The sequence below is a fragment of the Eretmochelys imbricata genome, chromosome 8 (assembly GCF_965152235.1).
Source record: "Eretmochelys imbricata isolate rEreImb1 chromosome 8, rEreImb1.hap1, whole genome shotgun sequence".
Taxonomy (NCBI): domain Eukaryota; kingdom Metazoa; phylum Chordata; order Testudines; family Cheloniidae; genus Eretmochelys; species Eretmochelys imbricata.
Genome location: NC_135579.1, coordinates 82,887,524 through 82,911,874, shown reverse-complemented (window position 1 = coordinate 82,911,874; position 24,351 = coordinate 82,887,524). Strand labels below are relative to the sequence as shown.

Here is a 24,351-nt window from a genome sequence, read left to right as displayed (position 1 = left end):
GAAAATGTTTACTGAGGAAATTATAGCTTCGTACTGTTAATGTTATATGTTCCTTTCCCCTAGATATTAGCAGTTTCCTGGAATCTCCATGGAGAAAAATTACCTGGACAACTGAGTAAGTTAACTGTTGTAATATATCACTATCATGATCTGTGGCCACCAAATACTGTGGTGATGTGAGTTACTTTAGGAATTAACTAGATGGTGCTAGAGTAGACAGACATGTGTTGCTGAGTTGCTTATCTGTGTTTCTTAGGTACTAATATGGCACCTATGACCATAGTATCTGAGCACCTCACAATCTGGGGATAAGTACAAAATGATGATTTCAGAACAGATCAAATATAAATGAGTAATTAATGTCTGAACCAAAATAAACTTCATGAAAAGCTATGTTTATTTTAGCCACACTGAGTCTGCTATAGCAGAGACTTAAAGTGACATTCCGGAGGATTACAGACCATGATTAAGCAGCTAGTTACTTATCTGGGCAATTCCCAGAGAGGCATAGGTACAGTGTGGCAAACTGTGTATTTGATACTTTTAGAAAACACTGTGCATCTCCGCATAGAATTATAGTAATATGGGGCTGGAGGGGATCTCAAGAAGTCACCTAGTCTAGCTCCCTGCACTGAGGCAGGACTAAATATACCTAGATCATCCCTGACAGGTGTTTATCTACCCTGTGCTTAAAAACGTCCAGTGATGGGGATTGTATAACCTCCCTGGGAAGCCTATTCCAGAGTTTAACTGTCCTTATACTTAGAAAGGTTTTCCGAATATCCTAACCTAAATCTCCCTTGCTGCAGATTAAGCCCATTACTTATTGTCCTGCGTTCAGTGGACATGGAGAACAATTGATCACCCTCCTCCTAATAACAGCCCTTTACGTATTTGAAGACTCTTATCTTAAAGTCCTCCCTCAGTCTTGTTTTCTGAAGTCTAAATATGTCCAGTATTTTTAGCTTTTTCTTATAGATCAGGTTTTCTAAACTTTTCATCATTTTTGTGGCTCTCCTCTGGACTCTTTCCAATTTGTCCACATCTTTCTTAAATTGTGGTGCCCAGAATTGGACACAGTACTCCAGCTGGAGTCTTATCAGTGCTGGGCAGATCGGGACATTTCCCTTCTGTGCCTTACATTTGTTACTCCTGTTACCAGCCTCTAGAATGATATTAGCTGTTTTCGCAACTACATCACATTGTTGACTCGTATTCAATTTGTGAGCCACAATAACTTGCAGATCCTTTTCAGCACTACTACAGCCTAGCCAGTTACTCCCCACTTCCATTGTAGCTGCACATTTGAATTTTCCTTCCTAATTTTAGTACTATGCCCTTGTCTTTATTGAGTTGCATTTTGTTAATTTCAGACCAGTTCTCCAATTTGTCAAGCTAATTTGAATTCTAACCTTGTCCTCCAAAGTGCTTGTAATCCCTCCCATCTTGGTGTCATCCACATATTTTATAAATGTATTCTCCACTTCATTATTCAAGTCATAAATGAAAATATGGAATACTTCCGGACCCAGGACCAATCCATGTGGAACCCCACTGGATGTGTCCACTCAGTATGATGGCAAACCTTGATAACTGCTCTTTAAATATAATTCTTTGTCACAGAATCCACAGTTCTGGTGCTCTCGCACAGCTCTAGAACAGTCCCCGAGAAGACCCCTTCACTGTGTTATCCCTCTTTGGGTTACATTCTGTCAGTGGGGTAAGCCCCATGGATTCTCTGCCTCCTGGGACCGAACCTCTGAGCCCTCAGCACCCCTGCTTAACTCCGTGAGCTCCCCTCAGAGAGTCCATTTGAATTGGACACCTGGGGAAGGCTTGCACACCCAAAGGGAGCAATGCACCCCTAATTTCCTTAATCTGGAGTCAGGTTTCAGAGTGGTAGCCGTGTTAGTCTGTATCAGCAAAAACAACGAGGAGTCCTTGTGGTACCATAGAGACTAACAAATTTATTTGGGCATAAGCTTTCATGGGCTAGAACCCACTTCATCAGATGCATGGAGTGGAAAATACCGTAGCAGGTATATTTAGTCTTGTTAGACCAACCGCCCACCTGGTAAGGCAACTCCCATCTTTTCATGTACTATGTATAAATATACCTGCTACTGTATTTTTCACTCCATGCATCTGATGAAGTGGGTTCTAGTCCACGAAAGCTTATGCCCAAATAAATTTGTTAGTCGCTAAGGTGCCACAAGGACTCCTCGTTGTTTTAATCTGAAGTGAATCTCAGACAGCATTGTAAAAATCAGAAAGGTTTATTAGATATCTGGAACACAGCGTAGAAAGTCCTTGGTTAACATAGAGAGTAACAGAATATTCCATCTCGGTCAGTCCTGAGCCCCAAGCTCTCTCTGACACCCCTTGAGTCCTAGTCCAGAAGAGTGTGTCTTGCTTCTAGCAGCCCACACTTATACAATCCTTCCTTCCCTTCGTTATTCTTCCTGGGCAAACCTCTCAACACCTGGCTAGCCACCTTTTTCTTTTTTCTCCAGCTGGTCAAAAGTGGCTGGCTTTCTGCAGAGGGGCTTGGCAGTCCCATGTCATTAGTTGCCTGGCATCAAATACCTGGGCAATCGGAGCGGCCATTGTCTTCTGAGACTTTGCATGGGTATGGGGCCCAGGCCCCAGATAGCCAGGCGAAAGTCATACCTGTATCGCTACAAAAACTAAACCACGTTTTCCCACCAGCTAGTTAATCATACAGTACATAGGGGAAACTGAGGCACACACAATATTTATCCAAAATATTACGAAAAATTCCCACTTCATCACACTCTTTTAACCAGTGTTGCACCCACCTTATATAATTTCATCTAGACCACATTTCTGTAATTTGCTTATGAGAATGTCATGTAGTGTCAAAAGCCTTACTAAAATCAAGATATATCATGTCTACAGATTTTCCTCTGATCCACTATGCCAGTAACCCTGTCAAAGAAGGAGATTATGTTAGGCGGCATGATTTGTTCTTCATAAATTCATGTTGGCTATTCTTTATCGCCCTCTTATCCTCTAGAATGATGTTTACAAATTGATGTACAATAATTTGTTCCAGTATCTTTCCAAGTATTGAAATTAGGCTGACTGTAACTCCCCAGGTCCTCTTTGTTCTTCTTTTTAAAGATAAACAGTATGTTTGCTCTTTTCCAGCCCTCTGGGACATCACCTACCCTCCATGAGTTCTGAAAGATAATTGCTAACGGTTCTGAGATTGCTTCACCTAGTTCCTTACGTACCCTAGGGTGAATTTCATCAGTCTTCGAAAATTTGAATACATCTAACTTACTCTTTAACCTTTTCTTTCCCTTTCCCCTTGTTCATATTAATTGTGTTAAGTATCTGGTCACAATTTATCTTTTTAGTGAAGACTGAAGCAAAATAGGCATTAAACACATCTTGACGTCAACTGTTATTAGCTCTCCTTCCCCACCTACCAAGTAGTGTATCTACATGTTCCCTTGTCTTTCTCTTGCTCCCTAATATATTTATAGAGCCTCTTCTTATTGCCTTTTATGCAGGTGGATTGAGCTAAATCACCAAGTGGAAAGTCATTATTTTCTGAAGAAAGGTGCATTCTCATTGGCTGATATAACCAATAAAACATGTTGATTTACAACTAAATAGAACCTTTACACTGAATTTGGTTCTTTTTTTGCTACCTAGGAAGGTACACTATAATTATATGCTTCTATTAAACAACTATATAGCTTAATATTTTCAGATTCTTATTAATGGTACATTTTTAGTTTGTCAGAAAATAGTGAATGATATTTTGCTTAATTGCTACTCTTGTGCCATATTTATAAAGTTTGACCTCAAAAGTTAAATGTTTTTCCCCTGATACTTTCTTTATTTTGAAAAGCAGCCTTTAACTCAAAGTTTTTGATGGAGGCTCATGGATTCAGCACACTAATTCTTTAATTTAAATATTTCAAGAAATTATAATACATTTTGGCCTTAACATTTTTTGTCTTAAATTCAGATTTTATTTTAACAGGTTTATTTATAAAAAGAAAACTTATTATAATTTAAATCATATTTAAAAATCTTCTTTTAAAATCCACCCATTTTAGGTGTAACTCATTTGGTACCTTAGCCTTTCTGATTTTGTCCCTACCTGCTTATGCTATTCTTCTGTTCTCATCCTTAGCAATTTGCCACGTTTCCACTTTTTGTACAGTTCTTTTTTGATTCTTCATGTCATATTGGCCTCTTACTATTCTTGCTGTCTTTCCTTCACATCTGGATAGTTTTGTGCTATGCATTTATTTTGTCTCTCTGAAAAACTGCCACCGCTTCTGAACATCCTTTTTCCTTACATTTTCTTCCCATGGGACCTTACCTACCAGTTCTCTGAGTTTGAGGTCCACTGTTCTCATTCTGCTGTTCTCACTCCTTCCTTTCCTTAGAATCATGAAATCTGTCATTTCATGATCACTTTCACCCAAATTGCCTTCTACCTTCAGATTTGCAACCAATTACTCCCTGTTATTCTGAATCAAATCTAAATGGTTGCTTCCTGCTTACTTCCTTCACCATCTGAAACAACACACAGTCTCCAACACATTCAGAGAACTTATTAGACATTTTGTGCTTTGCTGTCTTACTTTTTCAACAGGTATCTGGGTAGTTAAAGCATCTTCCATGAAAAAATATTTTGCTTCCGCTAAGCATGTATGGTGTACAAAGTTAGCTGTAGAGGATCTTTTGTCAAAGATGCCATGTGTCAACAGTGGAAAAAGACATTTGTATAAAGCATGCCACTGTCCTCACTTCAAAAATCAGGAACATGAAGTCACTGTGCCTGATGTTATCACCATGAGTGTAGAGAATTACTGTTCACCTCATCCTATTCAGAAACTCCTTTGCTATGTTGACAGCCGCACTCCTGGACAACAGTCGCACTCCAATGAACACATACTAGACATTGGTTCAGATGTGTCAGTTCTGCCTGATTTTGCTTATTTGCTATGTTTTCACAGTGCACAGCTTACAAGACCTAAGCTGCATTTGGTGGTTTACGGTACCTGAAGTTGGTTACCTGAATACATGTGTAATGCATGACAACTTGTATGCTCTATATACATATGTTGTGAAAACTGATTCGTCCTACCCTCTTAATAACTTTTAGTCTACTTCTAAGCCTGTTTGAATGAATGAATGTAACTTTGCTGCATTACCGGTGACAGAGTCAGCACATTGCAACAAAGATTTTATTCCCCTGTGACATGTCAAAGCAACTCTTTTAGGCAGCATTGATTGAATACATTTTCAAAAGTTTCAGAGTTGACCACTGATTTGGGGTACCCAGGTTGAGACATTGTAGGCCAGATTTGTATAGGTGCTGAGCACCTGAATCTCCCACTGGCTTCAGGAGGAACTATAGGTACTCAGCACTTTCTGAAAATCAGGCCATAGGGTATTTTAAATTGGGCACTCAAAATTAGAGGATATCATAGTTAAAGATCCATTCCATGTCCAAACCATGTCAAAGTGGTTTGACTTTGTGTGAAGGTCATTATCTCAGAGAGATCTGGCTGTTCTTCAGTTGCTCGTTACATTCAAAAGCACCACTGTCTGCTCTTTGGCCATGTTCCCAGGATGCTCTCAAACTCTCTATTGACACCTAGGGGGTGGGGGTGGGGTGCATGTTTTGACTGTACCTGGTGCGGCTGTGGGGCCACCCCTGAGATTTGTGGATTTGCAGGATTGAGCCAGATCTAGGAACTTAACAACATGATGCCTGGTGTGACGCCATCAGCTGTGGTCACTCTGGCTGGTGCAACAGTCCTGAGTAGACTGTGTGTTTGATGATCGTTAAAGATGGAGTATATGGGAGTGGGATAGGAATATTTGCAGTGTCCTGAATTCACTGTGCCTATATGCAGTGCAAAACATGTGCGTGATCTCATGGGTGTTTAACACTATGCAAATCTTTTTGTCTTAACAGGGAAAGAGGGAAAATAATGGAGGAAATCAGATCTTACAAACCTTATTTAAATTCAGTGCCACGGATTCGGATTTTGGTTCTTGGTCCAATTGGAGCTGGGAAGTCCAGTTTTTTCAACTCTGTGAATTCTGTTTTCCGAGGTTATGTGACAAGCCAAGCCATAGCAGGATCTGATAATACTAGCGTGACAACACAGGTAAATATTTGCTTCTAATTAATAAACACCCAAACTAAAGCACAGTCTCTTAGTTAAAAATCAACATTTTTTCCCCACTAATTGGAAAACCCAAAGATAGTCCATGATTACCCCCACTGAATTCCATGCATGTACTTGTGAGAAGAAAGGTATTACTCAATATGGATAAGAGAGAATCTGGCACTAAATATGATTTTTTAGGTATGTATTTCGATATGTTACTTTTTTTTGCCCCAATAGTACAGGACTTACCCAGTTAAAGATGGAAGAGATGGCAAACCTCTGCCTATTATCTTCTGTGACACAATGGGAATAGAAGAAAAATCAGGAGCAGGTCTGGAAATTGATGAAGTGTCCAGCATAATAAAAGGCCATGTTCCTGATAGGTACCAGGTAGGATTTCTACAATTCTATGCAGTTCAAGTGATATTCTTTAATGTTTTTTTAGATGTACAAATATTATATCTTAAATTTAATTACTGTGGAACAAAATATCTACTCAGTGCTCAGTACATTCTTGCATATGTGGTACTGTATAGTAAAAGCTTATGAATGGTGATCATAGGTAAAGTGTATTTGAAAAGGAATAAACTATGGGAAGTTTGTGTTTAGGCCCGATTCTCCACTGTCCAGAACTTTGTGTAGTATTTTACAGTCATGTGAAGTTGATTTAAATCGCTGTCCACCCTTCTGCCTGGGTAGCGTTTGGCACCTACTTTGTTCAGGTACAAGCCAAGGGAGAATCAGGCTCCAGGTATATAAAGATTGGAGCTTGTTGAAATATTTTAGACAAAAATGTTTTAAATAGAAAGATAGACTTTAATGCCCCTACCCCAAATTTCTGTTATCTCTTGAAATTCTTTTAGTTTTTCAGGAAATATTTTGAAAGTTTTTTAGCAAAAATGTAATCATTCCATTATTGAAATGATTCTCTAAATTTTTTTTTAACTGGAAACCTGGTTTTCAGGAAATGAGCAATTTTTAATTATTTTTTTGTGTGAAAAATGAAGAATGGGTTAGTTTGGTAAAGCAGAAACAACTTTGAAATTTTGAATTTTTAGAAAACATTGTTTTAAAACATTGTAAAGAGCAGCTTCCACTAAATTCAGGCTTCGTACAGTGCCTTCTTACCTGGCCTTTTGTCTTGGCAGAGAGCTGCTGCCTATAGACGATTTCAAATTTTAACTGTTGTAATATGCAAGAGATGTAGACTTTTATTCTCCATTCCAGATCAGCTGAGCTTGTTACAGGAGCAAAGATGGTTGTATGACTCTCATCATTGTAGTATCTTGGCTCCTCACAAACCTTAACTTAATCCTCATAACAACCCAGCGAGGTATAAAGTGTTATTAACCTAATATTAAAGATATGAAACTGAGGAATAGTGATTAATTATCTTGGTGAAAGTTATATTGGAAGCGAGATCTCCTGAGTCGCAGTTTTATGCCTTAACCACAAGACCAATCTTTCCATGATTTATTTGGTCCCACTTTATATTAAAATTCCATCTATAAATGGTTTACAAAGAAGTAATAAATGAAGAATGTTAAAAGCACATTACAGTACTGAGCAGCATGTGTATAGATGGTTATAAGCACATGTCAAGGTTCCTCCCCCACTCTGAACTCTAGGGTACAGATGTGGGGACCTGCATGAAAAACCTCCTAAGCTTATCTTTACCAGCTTAGGTCAAAACTTCCCCAAGGTACAAAATATTCCACCCGTTGTCCTTGGACTGGCCGCTACCACCACCAAACTAATACTGGTTACTGAGGAAGAGCTGTTTGGACGCGTCTTTCCCCCCAAAATACTTCCCAAAACCTTGCACCCCACTTCCTGGACAAGGTTTGGTAAAAAGCCTCACCAATTTGCATAGGTGACCACAGACCCAAACCCTTGGATCTGAGAACAATGAAAAAGCATTCAGTTTTTTACAAGAAGACTTTTAATAAAAAATAGAAGTAAATAGAAATAAAGAAATCTGCCCTGTAAAATCAGGGTGGTAGATATCTTACGGGGTAATTAGATTCAAAAACATAGAGAACCCCTCTAGGCAAAACCTTAAGTTACAAAAAAGATACACAGACAGAAATAGCTATTCTATTCAGCACAATTCTTTTCTCAGCCATTTAAAGAAATCATAATCTAACACATACCTAGCTAGATTACTTACTAAAAGTTCTAAGACTCCATTCCTGGTCTATCCCCGGCCAAGACGACTACAGACAGACCCAGACCCTTTGTTTCTCTCCCTCCTCCCAGCTTTTGAAAGTATCTTGTCTCCTCATTGGTCATTTTGGTCAGGTGCCAGCGAGGTTACCTTTAGCTTCTTAACCCTTTACAGGTGAGAGGAGCTTTCCCCTGGCCAGGAGGGATTTCAAAGGGGTTTACCCTTCCCTTTATATTTATGACAGCACATCAGTAGATGTATAAGCCATAGTTATGGGTAAATTTTTGATGGACTCGACAACAATCGATTAACCATTGATTAAAACATCTGTTAATAATTTATTAATGCTTTATAGATGGAACCTTAATAAAAAGTGTGATCAAAAACTCTATAGTAGGGATAGTCAATGGTGTGTGTGTGTATGTATGGGTGTGTGTACACACACACACGGAATATCTCGTGAATCCTCTTTATTTTCAAGAGATTCCTTTTGGTTTCATTATTACTTTGCCACAAGGGATATAAATTCAGAAGAACTCTGTTGACTCCAAAGGAGCGACTCTGGATTTACACACGTTTACAATAACAGAGATCAGAATCTGGCTCTCTATCTGGAAGAATGAGTATGAGACTGGGAATCAGGAAATCCTGATTTTTAATCCTGACTTGACCACTCCCTTTTTGAGTCTGGGTAAATCATTTCACATCTCTGCATATCAGTATTCCTCTCTGTAAAATGAGATAATAATACTTGTCTTCCTGCTCCAAAGAGGTATTGTGAGAATCAGTGTTTGTACAGCCCTTTGAATCTCCAGGTCTTCAGAAGTGCCACTTATTATTATAAAAAAATTTCTTTGCAGTTTAATCCAGCTGCCACCCTTCGTTCAGATTCTCCAGGCTATGTCAAGACCCCTTCTCTGAAGGATCAGATTCATTGTGTTGCATTTGTTATTGATGGGTGCAAAATTGAGATTCTCCCTGAGAAACTGGAAGAGAAGCTGAAACAGCTTCGAAGAAAAGTGAACCAGTTTGGTATGTTTTATGTCTCCTAATATCATAGAACTGAATGAAGTGGGCACGCCCAGGAGGGGATCTGACTTGCAAGTGTGAGCACCTTGGATCATTAGGGGCCTGAAGTACTGCTAGGAGCCATGCTTATCCTTGGTGTGGGAGGAGAAATTGACACTTATTGCTTTTGAGGTTTACATGCTGGCTTGCTCTCTGAGCTGGATTAATGTACTCTGGAGGGACAGGCCCCCAGACTGATGGAAATATGGGAACTGCAATGGGCTCTGGTGTTGATGGGAGAATAGAGGAATTCCTGATCACCTCTGTTGTTCTCTACTCTTTGGTTTTCCAATGTGCACTATTGAGTTTCTTCTCCTCAGTACAGCAGAGTCCTGCTGTTGACACAGGCCCCCGGCGAAACAGAGCTGTGCGCTACGCTTCTAGGAATACATCTTCTCAGGAAATATTCATTGTGATTTCATTAATTACTTTAAAATACATATAATCCAAGGCATTAAAACCTTTTAAAAAGGGAGTAAAGGTAAGATTGATTCATTTAGCAGCTGCAGTGAAGACGGGAAGCAACAAAAAGTGAAAAAAACCCTCAAGAATAGGATTCTTATATTTGTGAATGCCAGTTTACGTCATTAGCTCCTGTGGTTATGTTTGGACACAATACCTGGGACCTGATTTTCTCTCCAGGTGATATGAGTCCCTTCGATAGGAGGCAATAGATAGAGACACAACCTACGGGGGTGAAAGCAGGCCCCAGTTGTGCTACTGAACTCAGCTAGGTGTGCCATGTTTTTGGAGACCCTTGTTGTGAGTCACTTTGAATTCATTGCACTGAATCTCAGCCCTGGCAATCTTCCCAATGAGATCAGTGAGTCATTAAGTGTAGTGTCTCCTATACTGATAGAATAATAATCATTCTTCTTTGAGTGCTGTCCCTGTGGGTGCTCCACTCCAGGTGACGGCGCCGTTGATCGGAGATCTTCGGTAGCAGTGCCTGGTCAGGACGCACGCGCTCAGCTGCTGTCTCGTGGCGTCGTTAGGGTATGCCTGAGTGCGCGCGTCCCACACCCCCCTCAGTTCTTTCTCAACCGTCCTTGGCTGAAGACGGGACTCGGGGCAGTGCTCATCTCTTCCTGGGATACCGTAGGAAATAAGTAGAGAAAAATAGAAATAGTTAGCTAGCCATTTCCCAGTTCTCCCTTTCCTTTAGCAGAGTTCGTTAGTTTAAAAAATAATATTTTTTTCCCCCCTCAAGTGAGTCTCTTGTTGAGACTTCCCCGGCCGCTCATACTTTCATTATGCCGCGGTCGCCAGGCTTTAAGAAATGTGGCTCCTGCAAGGAGTCTATGCTGCAGTCAGACGGGCACTCACTCTGCGTTAAATGTCTTGGTGAGACACACGTACCTGCGAAGTGTCTCCACTGCACCAACTTAAAAACTAGAGCTCACCTTGATAGAGACTTGCGGCTAAAAATGCTTCTCAAGGAGAAAGCTCTGCAGCTGCCTATGGAGAAGGGCAGTAAACCCTCTCCCTCATGCTCCCCTGCCAGGTCAGAACCGACCGGGAGCCCGGCTTCACCCTCTCACACGAAGAGGCAGGAAGCACTAATGTCTCCTCTCAGAGACACTCAAAAGGGTAAAAGAACTCTTGCAAGGTCTTTACCCTTGGTGCTGTCAGTGCCGAGAGCAGGCAACTCTGACCGCCCCAGCACTTCAGCAGCAACTCACACGGGGTGCAAAAGCAGACTTCCCTCAGGAGGAAGCTCTCCTCAGGACCGGTCCTGCCAGCACCGACAATGGACCTGGTGCTGGCAATGCATTCCACCCCGGTGCCGACAAGCACCCCCGGAGCAGATTCAGACCTCCTGCGGGGCTCTAACAAACGTTTCACGGCTCCTACAAAAGTGAAACTGAAATCACTTCGGGCTGCCACTCACACTCCACGCTCCGCAGCACACCAGCCTAGGGAGCAGCAACAATTCCTGCATCAGCAGGATATCTCTGCGGCCCCTGAGCCTGACTTTCCACTCCTACACACGGAGCACTCACTGTTTGAACAGCAGCTCTCACCACCTCACCTGGCTACTTTCACTGATAGTGAGAACAACACACAGCAGCAACCAGAGTTCTCCCCGTCTGAGTTTCCCCATCCACTGGAGCCATACATACCCCAAGACATGGCGCATCATAAGAATCAGCCTCAGTTTCCCTACTTTGTCCCCCAGTGGCCAGGACCCAACTTTTCCTACCCTGTGCCCTGGCCTCAGTGGTACCCGTGGTTGGCTCCTGCCACCACTCCTCCTTGCACCCCTTCTACCAGACTGCAAGCTCATTGTACGCCTATATCCCCAGCTCCATCAACATCTAGAGCTCCTGAACCCCCTCTTGAAGAGGTGGGCTATGAACCCTTCCCGGATTTACTGGCTCCTGCCTCGCCATCAGCCGCAGAAGACGCCCTCATGCCTCCACCTCCACAGAACGTGGACGACTTTAAGCAATTCCAGGAACTTTTCAAGAGCGTGGCATGCAGCCAGGACATCCCTTTGGAGGAAGTCCAGGAAACACAACATAGACTCCTCAAAATCCTCCAACCGTCTGCACCCTCAAAGATCGCACTACCCATAAATGAAGCTCTCCTAGAACCAGCTGATACTCTCTGGCAGACCCCTGCCTCCATCCCACCAACATGCAGGAAAGCTGAATGTGAATACTACGTGCCCGCGAGGGAGGTTGATTTCTTATTTTCCCACCCACAACCCAATTCTCTTGTGGTGGATGCAGCGACGCAGAGAACAAAGGAGCCACACCACCGGCCCACTCTACAGGACAAGGACCTCAAACGCCTTGACCTCCTGGGCTGCAAGGTTTATACCTCTTCTACTTTACAATTTAGAATTGCAAATTATTCCACCCTTCTTGCAAGCTATGGCTATGACAACTACAACAAGCTCTTTGATTTTTCGTCCCATGTATGGACGCTTGTAGTGTCATCCTAGACACCAACTGACCCTGGACGAGGACAGGAGAGTGGACTTCAAGTCAGTCCTTGTCCAGGGTCAGTTGGTGTCTAGGATGACACTACAAGCGTCCATGGACATGGCTGATACAGCAGCGCACACCACTGCCACTGCAGTGGTGATGTGCAGGTCTTCCTGGCTCTCGGCATCCGGTATCCCCAAAGATTTGGAGACCAAAGAGGAGGATCTCCCCTTTGACAAAGATAAACTCTTTTCCAAAAAAAACGATGAAGTCCTTCACACTATGAAAGACTCTAGAGTCACTTTGCGCACATGGGGCATATACCCATCCATCCCCAGGAGACCACGGTATCAACCTTATCAGAGGCCCCGAGCACAACAATATCACCGACCCCAGTCCAGACTGTATGACACTGGGAGAAACCACAACAGACCTCCTAGGTGCAGGCAAAACCAGGCACAGCCAACTACTTCCCACCCATCGGGTAACAAACAGCAATTTTGAAGTGCTGGTCGGGCGTTTGCACGACCACCCCTTCACTCTGCCGCCTATTTGCCCATTTGGCTTCCGCCTCCAGGCTTTCCACCATGTCTGGCAACAGATCACGCAGAACCGCTGGGTCCTGGAAATAGTTCAGTCAGGTTACTCCATCCCTTTCTTATCTTCCCCGCCCACCCTTTCCCCTTCCCCGTCCCTTCTCAGAGACCCCTCTCACAAGCATCTTCTCCATCTAGGTGCAGTTGAACATGTACTGATGCAACATTGGGGGAAAAGGGTTCTACTCCCACTACTTTCTTACCCAAAAGAAAGGCCTATTTTAGACCTACGCCGACTGAGCTAGTTTGTATGTGTACAAAAATTCAAGATGGTCACATTGGGCACAATAATACCCATGCTGGAACAAGGGGACTGGTTCACAGCCCTCGACCTACAAGATGACTATTTCCATATATCCATTCATCCAGCACACAGGTGCTTCCTGCGATTCATGCTCGGACACGACTACTTTAAATACAGAGTACTTCCATTCGGTCTCTCCACAGCACCACGGGTATTCTCCAAGACCCTAGCTGTAGTTATAGCCCACCTCCACAAACACGGGATTATACTTTCCCCCTACTTAGACAACTGCCTTATCAAAGCCAGCTCCTACGATGAGATGTTAAAAGCGACAAACTTTACCATCTCCCTTTTCTACAGTCTAGGCTTGCAAATAAATTTCCAAAAATCCACCCTAATACCTACACAGCAGATAGAGTTAATTGGAGCTCTCCTGGACTCCATTCGAATCAGAGCCTCATTTCCACACAACAGATTCCTCACTATTACGCATCTCATACGCACGATCTCTGTTTGCCCCAGAATACAGACATGGACCTGCCTTCAGCTTCTTGGTCACATGGCAGCCACCACCTTCATGGTCAAATACAGCAGGCTGCACATGAGATGCCTTTGGGGTTGGCTCAATTCCAGCTACACACCCAACAGACACAGTTTCTGCATAACTCTGACTCCGCCACCAAACGTATTGGCCTCCCTACATTGGTGGACAAAACCAGAGAACCTATGCACGGGTTTTCCCTTCCATCCACACTCCCCAGTACTCATGCTGACCATGGACGCTTCCGTGATAGGTTGGGGAGTGCACCTAGGTGACCACAAGGCACAGGGCCGCTGGTCCCTATCAGAGATGCATCTGCACATCAATCTCACACTCAGCAGACACTTCTCCGAAGAACGCGAATGGGAATTACATCCATGATACTCCGAAAGCTCTTCTCCCACTGGGGCACTCCATCGATAGACCTGTTTGCCACTCCTCAAAACCGCAAATGCCATCTATTTTGCTCCAGAGTGGGACTCGGAAATGCATCTCTAGGGGATGCGTTCCTCATTCCTTGGAATAGCTCCCTCAGGTACGCTTTTCCACCAATTCCACTGATACACAGGGTTCTGCGCAAGCTCACAGAGGACAAGGCCCAGGTCATACTTATTGCCCCAGCTTGGCCCAGACAGACATGGTATCCTTACCTGCTACGCATGTCCATCCATCCTCCCCGGACTCTCCCCGACAGACCAGATCTCCTGTCCCAGAACCGCAGTCGGCTTCTTCATCTGCAGCTCCGGAAACTCCATCTGACGGCATGATTCCTTCGTGGTTTCAGTCCCATGAATTACCTGCTTGGAACAGGTCCAACACATCCTCCTGCATGGTAGAAGGGACTCCACTCATAAGGCTTACCTGCAAAAGTGGAAACGCTTCTCCATCTGGTGCTTACACAGATGCCTGACACCCCAGACTACAACCCTCCCTGACATATGAGACTATCTTTTCGAACTAAAACAGGACGGGCTTTCGCTCAGTTCTATCAGAGTACACTTTATGGTCATTACCACCTTCCATGACACTCTGGACGGCTATTCACTTTTCGCCCACCCTACCGTGAAACGCTTCCTCACTGGCCTGCAACATCTCTACCCTGAGATTCATTCACCAGTAACCTCCTGGAGTCTCAACCTAGTTCTCCACGCTCTTATGAAACCCCCTTTTGAGTCCCTGGCCACCTCATCCCTGCTCCACATGTCCATGAAAGTGGCTTTCTTGGTTGCCATAACGTCAACGAGAAGGGTTGGTGAAATAAGCGCCCTGATGGCCTACCCTCCCTACACCATTTTCTCTAAAGACAAGGTTACTATGCGACCCAACCCCAAATTCCTCCCCAAGGTGGTGTCTACCTTCCACTTTAACCAGCCAGTACACTTACATGTATTCCATCCCAAGCCTCACACGACTCCATAGGAAGTGGCATTACATACCCCTGACGTTCGACGGGCTCTTGCATTCTGTCTTGACAGAACTAAATCATTTCGTAAATCCCCTAGGCTATTTGTCTCTCCTACCGAGAGATCAAAGAGTGAGGCTATTTCTAAGCAAAGACTCTCCAAGTGGATCTTGGACTGCATCAGATCCTGCTATCAGAACCAGAATGTTTAACCACCAGAGAGTGTTAGGACTCATTCTACTAGAGCAATGTCAACATCCATTGCCTTCCTTCACAATGTACCTATTACAGACATATGCAAGGCGGCCATGTGGACATCTGACCACACATTTGCCAAACATTATGCCATCACACGGGATACCACAGCAGACACCACAGTCGGCCATACGGTACTATCTACCGTTGTCCCTCACGCAACTCCAAAATCCAACCAACCATAGTGGGTACTGTTTCACATTCACCTGGAGTGGAGCACCCACAGGGACAGCACTTGAAGAAGAAGAGAAAGTTACTCACCTTGCAGTAACTGAGGTTCTTTGAGATGTATGTCCCTGTGGGTGCTCCACATCTCCTCTCCTCTACTTTGGAGTACTCATCAGACAACTCTACAGTAGAGAAGGAACTGAGGGTGATGCGGGATGCACGCACTCAGGCAGACCCTAACAACACCGCGAGACAGCAGCTGAGCGTGTGCAACCCAACCAGGCACTGCTACCGAAGATCTCTGATCAATGGCGCTTGGACGCACTGTCACCTGGAGTGGAGCACCCACAGGGACACACATTTCGAAGAACCTCAGTTACTGCAAGGTGAGTAACTTTCTCTTTTGTTTGTTTGTTAATATTAATTTAATAATTAATCTTTTTCGAATGCTGTTGTGCAAAACAAAAACGCTTTCACCTTATGTAAGCAGAAGCAGTTGCAATGAAGAACTGATGGGAAATTAGGTATAATATCTTACTCTTTTTTTTTTTGGTACAGGGATCCCACAGCTGGTTTTGCTAACTAAAGTGGATGAAATCTGCCCTACTCTTGAAGAAGACGTCCAATGTGTGTACAAAAGCAAAGCTGTTGAGAAACAGGTAAAGTATGGCATTGTTGACTGTGGTGCTATCTATTAACTCAGTTGACTTGAACAAATCAAGGTACTGTGATACTCTACGTTTGCAATACTTGCATCCTCTCATATTCCTACACATATTCTCATTCTGGTCTTGTAGGCACAAGCTGAAAATATAACTAAATTTAATACCTCAGGTTTTGGTTTAACCCCTAAAAGGTTTAAGATTTGTTAAAATTGCAAGTTGCACCTCTGAAGAATAAAATTGCGTAACAGAAAAAGGTGGAGATACCAGAAACCTCATTAAAAATTAAGAGCCGGATTCTTTTGCGAAACCCCACTCCATATAAAGGAGCTGGAGTCTGGCCATAAATTGCCGGCTGCATATTTCCCCTGGTGTGAATAGGTGTAAAACTGAAAAAAAGAGAGCTTCGGGGAGGAAGGAAGTGGGAGCGAACTCTGTTCTGCTGATTTTTTTTTTTTTTAAAGCAGACTGTCTTTTGGGGAGCAAACACTGCTGGATAAATTTTGTAGAGTCTTTAGGCCAGTGGTTCCCAGACTTGTTCTGCCGCTTGTGCAGGGAAAGCCCCTGGCGGGCCGGGCCGGTTTGTTTACCTGCCATGTCCGCAGCTTCGGCTGATTGCGGCTCCCAGTGGCTGTGGTTCGCTGCTCCAGGCCAATGGGAGCTGTTGGAAGCGGCGGCCAGTACGTCCCTCAGCCCGCGCCGCTTCCAGCAGCTCCCATTGGCCTGGAGCAGTGAACCGCAGCCACTGGGAGCCGCAATCAGCCGAAGCTGCGGATGTGGCAGGTAAACAAACCAGCCCGGCCCGCCAGGGGCTTTCCTTGCACAAGCGGAGGAACAAGTTTGGGAGCCACTGCCCTAGGCTATTCTAAATCATGACACGGCTCATGCAGACCAGCACATAAAATTGTCTCCTTGGACTCCTTGCCCCTGTCCCATGGTGACAGAATCAGACTCAGAGAATCTATAAAGGTTTGATTCCCTGCTACCTTCCATCTTGTCTAGATATTTACCCTGTGCAGAGTGCTTGTATAATGCTGCCATTTTGCTTTGTTGAATTTTATACCTACTTTGCACTCACTTTGCACAGCCATAAATGCTAACACAAGATGGAAAGTTGTGAAGAATCAGAGGCTGTTGGTGGTTTGCAGTTCCCCAATACTGACGCTGGCCTGGGGCTGATTTAGCCATCCGCAATTCTCAGAGGTATTAGGCACCTAACTTCCATTGATTTCAATTTGATTTGATTTGAGAAATGTGGCCCAAGTGACCATCTCCCAGCCAAGAGGAATAGCCAACTCTATGCCATTTGAAGTTTCCCCCACTTGGGGAGTATTTAGCTTAGGAGATATGACTGTGTTCTGACTGCTTTGTTCAGCAGAAATGATAAAAGGGACTGGATCAGTTCCTAGAGTAGAGTCCTGACCCTGGGCTACATTCTGCCCTGTATCTGAAAACTGTTAATCACATGGGTAAGGGCTGTCAGGTAGCTGAGTGCAGTTCCCTGACGCTGTGGGCTGGCCCCAGTGTGAACCATGGTTTAGAGGCTCAGCATAGCAAAGCAGAGCTCTGCCTTGGTCCGTCCCTGCCTCTGACATGCTCCCCATGCTCCTACATCTCACACGACGCTGGGTCAGGATGTGTGCGGAAGCATGGTTCTAAAGGAGCTAACTTGTATCAGTTTTATACCAGCAAAGAGCTATTCTCATTAGAATCTTAACTGTCTAGTTATGACCAAAATCCAGTACAAAGGAATTGGGTTGGCCCAGAGAATATATCCCCCTGTATCTAGAAAGGCCAAATATGGACTTAAGTGGAATTATACCAGAGATGAATCCTTAGTAATGTTCTCTCTAGGTCGTAATGGCGGAAAAATAGCCCTGTGTCCTGGGTATCACCTCTGAGATTAAATAGAGGGTTTTGGCCTCCAGGGCAGTTTACCCAGTCAGTTTCTATCAGTGAATTTGCTAAAGAAGCATAAAATATAGTTAATACGGCCTTGAACTGTGACTGCATCAAAATGTAGTTGCCACTTCAGTGGCAGGATGGCTATGATGTGAAAGTGGTTATGCCTTCAGTATAAGGAAGTTTGAAGAACTAAAATATCTTCCACTTTTAATCTCACCAAACGATATCTGTGAAAATACTTGAAGCTTTTGCCTAGCTTCCTCAAGGAACAGAAAGATTGAAAAATAGTCAGGGCGCTCTTTAGGATAATCCATTTTGTGCCTTTTCTACAGATGCGGATAACTGCAGAGAAACTTGGAATCCCTCTTGCTCAGATTGTACCTGTTAAAAACTACTGCTCCGAGTTGGATCTTTCGTGTGATGTTGACATCCTGTTACTTTCCGCAGCGAGGCAGCTTATACGTTTAGCAGAAAGCTACCTTGACAATTTCCCTTTTGAGAAGCCAGAGAAAGAGCCCTAACCTGATGTTTACCTGTGACACTGGATATTTTATGTGCTGGCACCAGAAGTCAAATTTATTGCTGCCCTAAGCAGATGCAACTCCATTGACTTCAGTGGAGGTGTACTTTCTTATGCCCATGGTGAATTTGGCTCAATGGTTCGATATCTTGTTACTGCGTTCGTAAGATTAATGGTATTCTTGCATGCATCATGGGGAGAATAGATTCTCGAGCTTTCAAGGTGGGAACCCTTTATTAAACATTCCACATTCTTACTCTTCTCCATTTAAAAAGTAATTGAAACAGTAGGTTGTAAAACTTTTGTTAGATTAATGGAAAAATAAATTACTCTAAGCACTTTTTCAATCACTTTTCTTCATCCAGGTTTGGGATTTCAATAACTCAGCCAGAGGTTGTGGGCCTATTGCAGGAGTGGATGGGTGAGATTCTGTGGCTTGTGATGTGCAGGAGGTGAGCCTACATGATCATAATAGTCCCTTTTGGCCTTAAAGTTCATGAGAAGAGGTGAGACAGAGACACAAGGGACCTACTTTTCTTCTTGCTTACACTGGTTAAACACTGCTGTATCTCTATTGACACCAGCAATTACTTCAGATTTGCACTCGAGTACTTGAGAACAGAGTTTGGATTAGATCCATGATGAGATGTAATATCAAATGCAATGGTAGCAATAGAAAGAGTTGGTATGGCTGGTATGTGGTTCCCTGCAGGTATAGTTGGCGGGAAGGGCTCCTTCCTATACAATAGACCATAATTAAAATTGAGCAATCCATGTTATTGGGCAAGGATTTATTTTCTTTTTATTGAATCATAGAAGATTAGAGTTGGAAGAGACCTCAGACGGTCATGTAGGCAACCCCCTACTCAAAGTAGGACCAACACCAACTAAATTAGCCCAGGCAGGACTTTGTCAAGCTGGGCCTTAAAAACCTCTAAGCATGGAGATTCCACCACCTCCCTTGACTTAGTCCAGTTTGCCCTCTAGTGGCTGACAGTTACAAAATATGCATTTCTAGAAAACAGTGCTACATAAAGATGCTTTAGAAAAGACTATGGGACAGGATTTTATTTTACCCTCTTGCCTGACCTATGATTCAATTCTTTATTATTTTCTTTTCTGTGAGCACACAACTATTTGGTGAGGAATTTTTATTACCCATTGATCCAAGTCCTATGTGAACAAGACTACCATCCAGCGGCCCCTCTGCCAAAGAAGCAGAGGCATATAACAAGCCACCAGGTCTCTCCATCATAAGACAACAGCAGGTGATGGGACGGGAGTATGGGAGGGCCTCTTTACATCTCCTGATATTTTGCTGTCAGAATGTATTTATAAAATATGCTTTAGTGGGATAAACATATATAGCTACCTCAGTCCAACCTTGTCTTTAGGAGGCCAATAGTAAAAACACACTAAAAGAGTATTACATCCCACAAGTAGCATACTGAAATGCTTAACAAAATGGAAAAACAAGATATAAGTGAACTTCAAAGATCTTTTGAGGTAAATCAGAACCTCTTGGGGAAAAAAATGAAACCAAATAGTTGTTGAGTTGCAATGAAGCATTTTTCAGGGCTTTTATGTCACCTTTCCTCAGTGTACCATATAAAACAATTTTTATTGCAATTTCTAGCCAAGTAGAATCAGACTAGTGTATCAGCATCAGTGTGTGTGTATTCCGTTTTTCATGCATCATTTAAGAAGATCAGCTAATAGTTCTGCAGTTGGGGCTCTTTTGTCATTTTCTAGCTCATGTGCTGATGTTGAGGAGAGAAGCTGCTGTTTAACAATTTCAGCGGTGTTAACTCTACACAAACACTGAGAGAGAAGGGAAGAAGCTGGAGCAATTCTTAGAGTGCTTTGGTAAGATTTAGCCTGGAGATTAACATTTGGAAGCTCTCTTCAGGGGCTGATTGTGGGTGAATCCCAGCTGATCTGCTGTATGCGAAACACCAATTGATCCAGTTAGGTAAAAGAATTTTTCATCAAGCCTTTTTTTCCCCACTGTCTTCAGTGTCTTAGAGTGAATTGCCTACAGTGTTGTACACGTTCTACATTACAGTGTGATGACAGCCATGTTGGTTGTGATGAGGGACTTCCAATGCTAAAAGTGTCAGCCTCTGTAGCATGAACTAAAGAATTAAATTTATATCTGGAAGCTGTAACAAACTCACATCCTTTGTAGCTCGGAGGGGGATGTGTAACACACACCAAACTGTGGGTTATATAATTGCTAATGTAGACAGTACAATGAAGACTTCTGCTCAAGGTGCAGCTGCAGTCAAAAATCAAATACAATTTTAAGATTTGTAAGGAAGAGAGAATGAATAATACGGGGAATATTATAATGCCATTATATGAAGCAGTGCTGTGTCTCATCTGGAATCCTGTCACCTCATCTCAGAACAGACATTGCTGAATTAGAGAAGATTCAGACATGAGAAGAAATGATCCAGGCCCTAGAAAAACTCTCTTAGGAAGAGTGATTGAAAAGAGTGTGATTGCTTACCTAAGAAGGGAGACAAATAAGAGGGGGCATGATAAATGTATATACAATAATGAATAGTATGGAGAAGTTAGATTGGGAACTTCTGTTCTCATGGTCTCATAACACAAGAAGAAGGGGATATTCAATTTTACTGAAAGGCATCAGATATAAAACCGATAAAAGGAAATACTTCTGCACCCAACACATAACTGGACAGTGGAGCTCATTTGTCACAGGAAATTGCTGAGGCCAGGAGGACAAAGAAAACATGAAAACAATAGCAGCTACAATTGTAGAGTTAGTTGCTCACCATGAAAGGGAAGAGGGTGCAACCACAATGAAATACTGCATATTATTATTTCATGTTATGGCCATAATAAAGAGTGAGGTGTAAATATTTGCAAATATGAGGAGATGCATAGGGGAAAAAATACAAAAGTGGGGGAGAGGGACTACCCAGTATCTCCAAGTATTTCCCATCAGCAATGTGTTTTAAAATATGTTTGATTCAGAAGAAGATTCCAAAGGTCATAAATGTGTCTTCTAAGTGGAAGAGATGGAGGCCCAGAAACTCAAAGGTACATAGGGGTGGCTCCAGTCAGTACTGCAATGCCTAACTCCTAGGTAGACTGCTGCCTAGTGGACTCCTCAACCTCCAGCTAAGCACACAGGGAGGGGCAGGTGACCCAGAAATGCATTCTCAGAAACCGGCAAACTGACTGGGAAGCCACCTAAGTTAGCGAGGAGTGAAATGCTGAAGTAAGGGGTAGAAGGAGGAGGGCTTAGGCACCTAACATGGGCCGCCTGGCTGACAAGCCAGATATAGATCCTCCCTCCATTTGGGATCCTGAGTCGTGAACTCTCTTCTGTAGTTAAGCAGCTGACCTAGCTTAGTTCCTAGGTAGCCCATGCCCTGGCAGCTGAAACAGTATCTCTCTTTCAGTGTCTCCTGCTAATGCTCGATACTGCTCTCATACTCACCCTACATTTCCCTGTGTCCCTGCTGTCTTGTGTGGGTGTTGTGCTGCCCATCTGCCTTTTGGGGGCCTGCGTCTGGCCCTTCTGCTGTGGGGTCTCTCAAAGCACACCTAAAGGATTGTACCCTATTGACATGTCTGGTCTGGTTTCAGAATCCCACTTTGGGGCCTCCAAGGCTTTCAGCTTCAGCTAAGTCTCTGAGCAGCTTGTTAGCCATGGGGCAGTCAGGGCTATGGGAGGTTTGTGAATACCAACTGGTAGAAACTTAGGTGCCTAGGGGACTTAGGTATCTATGGGGTTAGGTGGAATGTGAGTGCTGGTTTAGAAAATAGCGGTGGAGCCTAAGGATGGGATTCACAAAGCTATGTAGGTTCCTAACTCTGGTAGGTACCTAAGCTCCTTTGTGACTCCCTCCTTAAATGGTGGACTTCAGAACCTACAGGGGGCAGATAGGTGCCTAAATATCATTGGGGATGTGGGTCTGAAAAGCCTGTGATCCAATTCTTGAGTATATGAGTAGTGGTGCAAATAAAGAAAGAAACTGGGGCAAGGATACTTAGTTGTTTTGTTTGTTTTGTTTTGGGGCCTCAGTGTGAAGACTTGCTGGAGCTGGGCAGAGTGACTCTGCTGGATGGGCCAGTTTCATCCAAAAATTGGGTGGTGGGCACTAGGCTTGCTTATTAGCTATTTGAAGCTATTTAGATGATTTCTGTTGTGGTTAAGCACCCAGGCAGGGCATATCCGGAGTCCCTGAGAGAGTAAACAATGGCAGCCCAATAGCAACTCATGGGGAGGAGTCGTAATTTATAAATAGGAGGAGAGGGAGGATGCAGTGCTGGAGCAGTGCAAGGACCAAAAAGTTCTGCTGTAAGGTTTGTATTCCAGGGTCTTAGGCTGTCTGTTGGCTCCCTCACCCAACTGCACTGCTAGAAATGCTGCAGGCTGTGCAAATTGCAGACTGTCATTGCAAATACCTGAGGGGAGTCTGAAGGAGACTGTGGGACTATCACTCTTTGAGGAACTGATGTGACCTACAGCGGGTTTGGACACTATGCCACTGAGAAGAGTAAATCCTCTCAGAGGAAGAGTCCGAGGGGAGTGTATGCACATAACTATTTTACATTTTAAGTTGATAGCCACAAGTACTAAAACTTGGGGGAAACCCTACTGAAAGTGTTGTCTTTAAAAGATTTCTTATTGCCAATATTCACACTTGTTTCAAGGACTGTAAGTAACTATGATGTAGTCATATATAGATTTATTTAGTAAATGTTTTCCTTCTGAGATTTTGTGTCACTGACCTTCTATCAGAGATTTAACTCTGTATGATATTTGTGGGAATACACATATATGAAAGTGCTGAAAAGACTACACTCTGGTCTCTACTGCAGTAGAGAGAGAAGCTACAATACAGGCAGAGGGAAAAAATACTATATCTGATTTAGCATACTGCCTTCCCCAGACCTGTTACAGAAACACCCACAGGCTCCAATCAGGACCCCATTGTTCAAACACAGACTTGTTTTTGCCCCAAAGAGCTTACAATTTAATTAAAGGAAAGACACAACATGGAGGAAGAACAAGGAATAATAAAATCATAAGGCCAATTGGGGAAGGAGCTAGTTTCCCATTGCAACTGGCCTATAGACAGACTTTCTGTCTCTGGGTTTGTTTTTCCTTGATTACATTAGAGAGAGTCAGTGTATCCCAGAACAATCTGTAGAGGTTCTGTGCTGTCAGAGTGTCTCTGCGTGTCTTAACCCCAAATTGGCTCCATAACAACGCCGCCCCAGTGGAGCCATTCTGCCATGGACTTGAAGCAGCATAAGTTTTGGTGTGGAATCTCAGAGGAGACAATGCATGGAGATGGTATGCTCCCTCCTTCCGCCCACTCATCACCACCTGAGCATCCCTCCTCCCAATCCACTCCATGCTGGGCAAGGATCCAAGGAGTTTTGGCCCCACTATGGCAGGGTGGACAATGAATTCTGCAAAAACAATGTGGACATTAAACCACAATGAAAACAATTTTAATATAATTCTAGGTAGAGAGGAAAGGGAAAGAGAAAGAGGGTGTGTATTTTTAAAAAATATGGGATCAGCTACTCAGCTGATGTGAATTGATGTAATTCCACTGCAGCAAAGGATCTGGTCCCCAGCGTAAGCAAGGAACTGTTTACAATCATAAACCAAAGGAAAAATGATTACAAGTGAATAGCACAGTCAGGAGAGACAGATAAGGCTATAAAAT

The 24,351-nt window shown here is 43.3% G+C and overlaps 1 protein-coding gene across 2 annotated transcripts in view; it reads left to right on the top strand.

Moving 5' to 3' along the window:
* LOC144268830 (interferon-induced protein 44-like) overlaps positions 1-18,972 on the top strand; it is a 29,911-nt gene extending 10,939 nt beyond the window's left edge. For both annotated transcript variants that reach the window (XM_077824084.1, XM_077824085.1), the window contains exons 3-8: positions 64-115; positions 5,972-6,167; positions 6,408-6,560; positions 9,198-9,369; positions 16,103-16,203; positions 18,444-18,972. In XM_077824084.1, the coding sequence (XP_077680210.1) occupies positions 64-115; positions 5,972-6,167; positions 6,408-6,560; positions 9,198-9,369; positions 16,103-16,203; positions 18,444-18,632 (863 nt within the window). In that variant the 3' untranslated portion in view covers positions 18,633-18,972. The remainder of the gene's footprint in view (positions 1-63; positions 116-5,971; positions 6,168-6,407; positions 6,561-9,197; positions 9,370-16,102; positions 16,204-18,443) is intronic.
* The last annotated feature ends 5,379 nt before the right edge of the window (positions 18,973-24,351 follow it).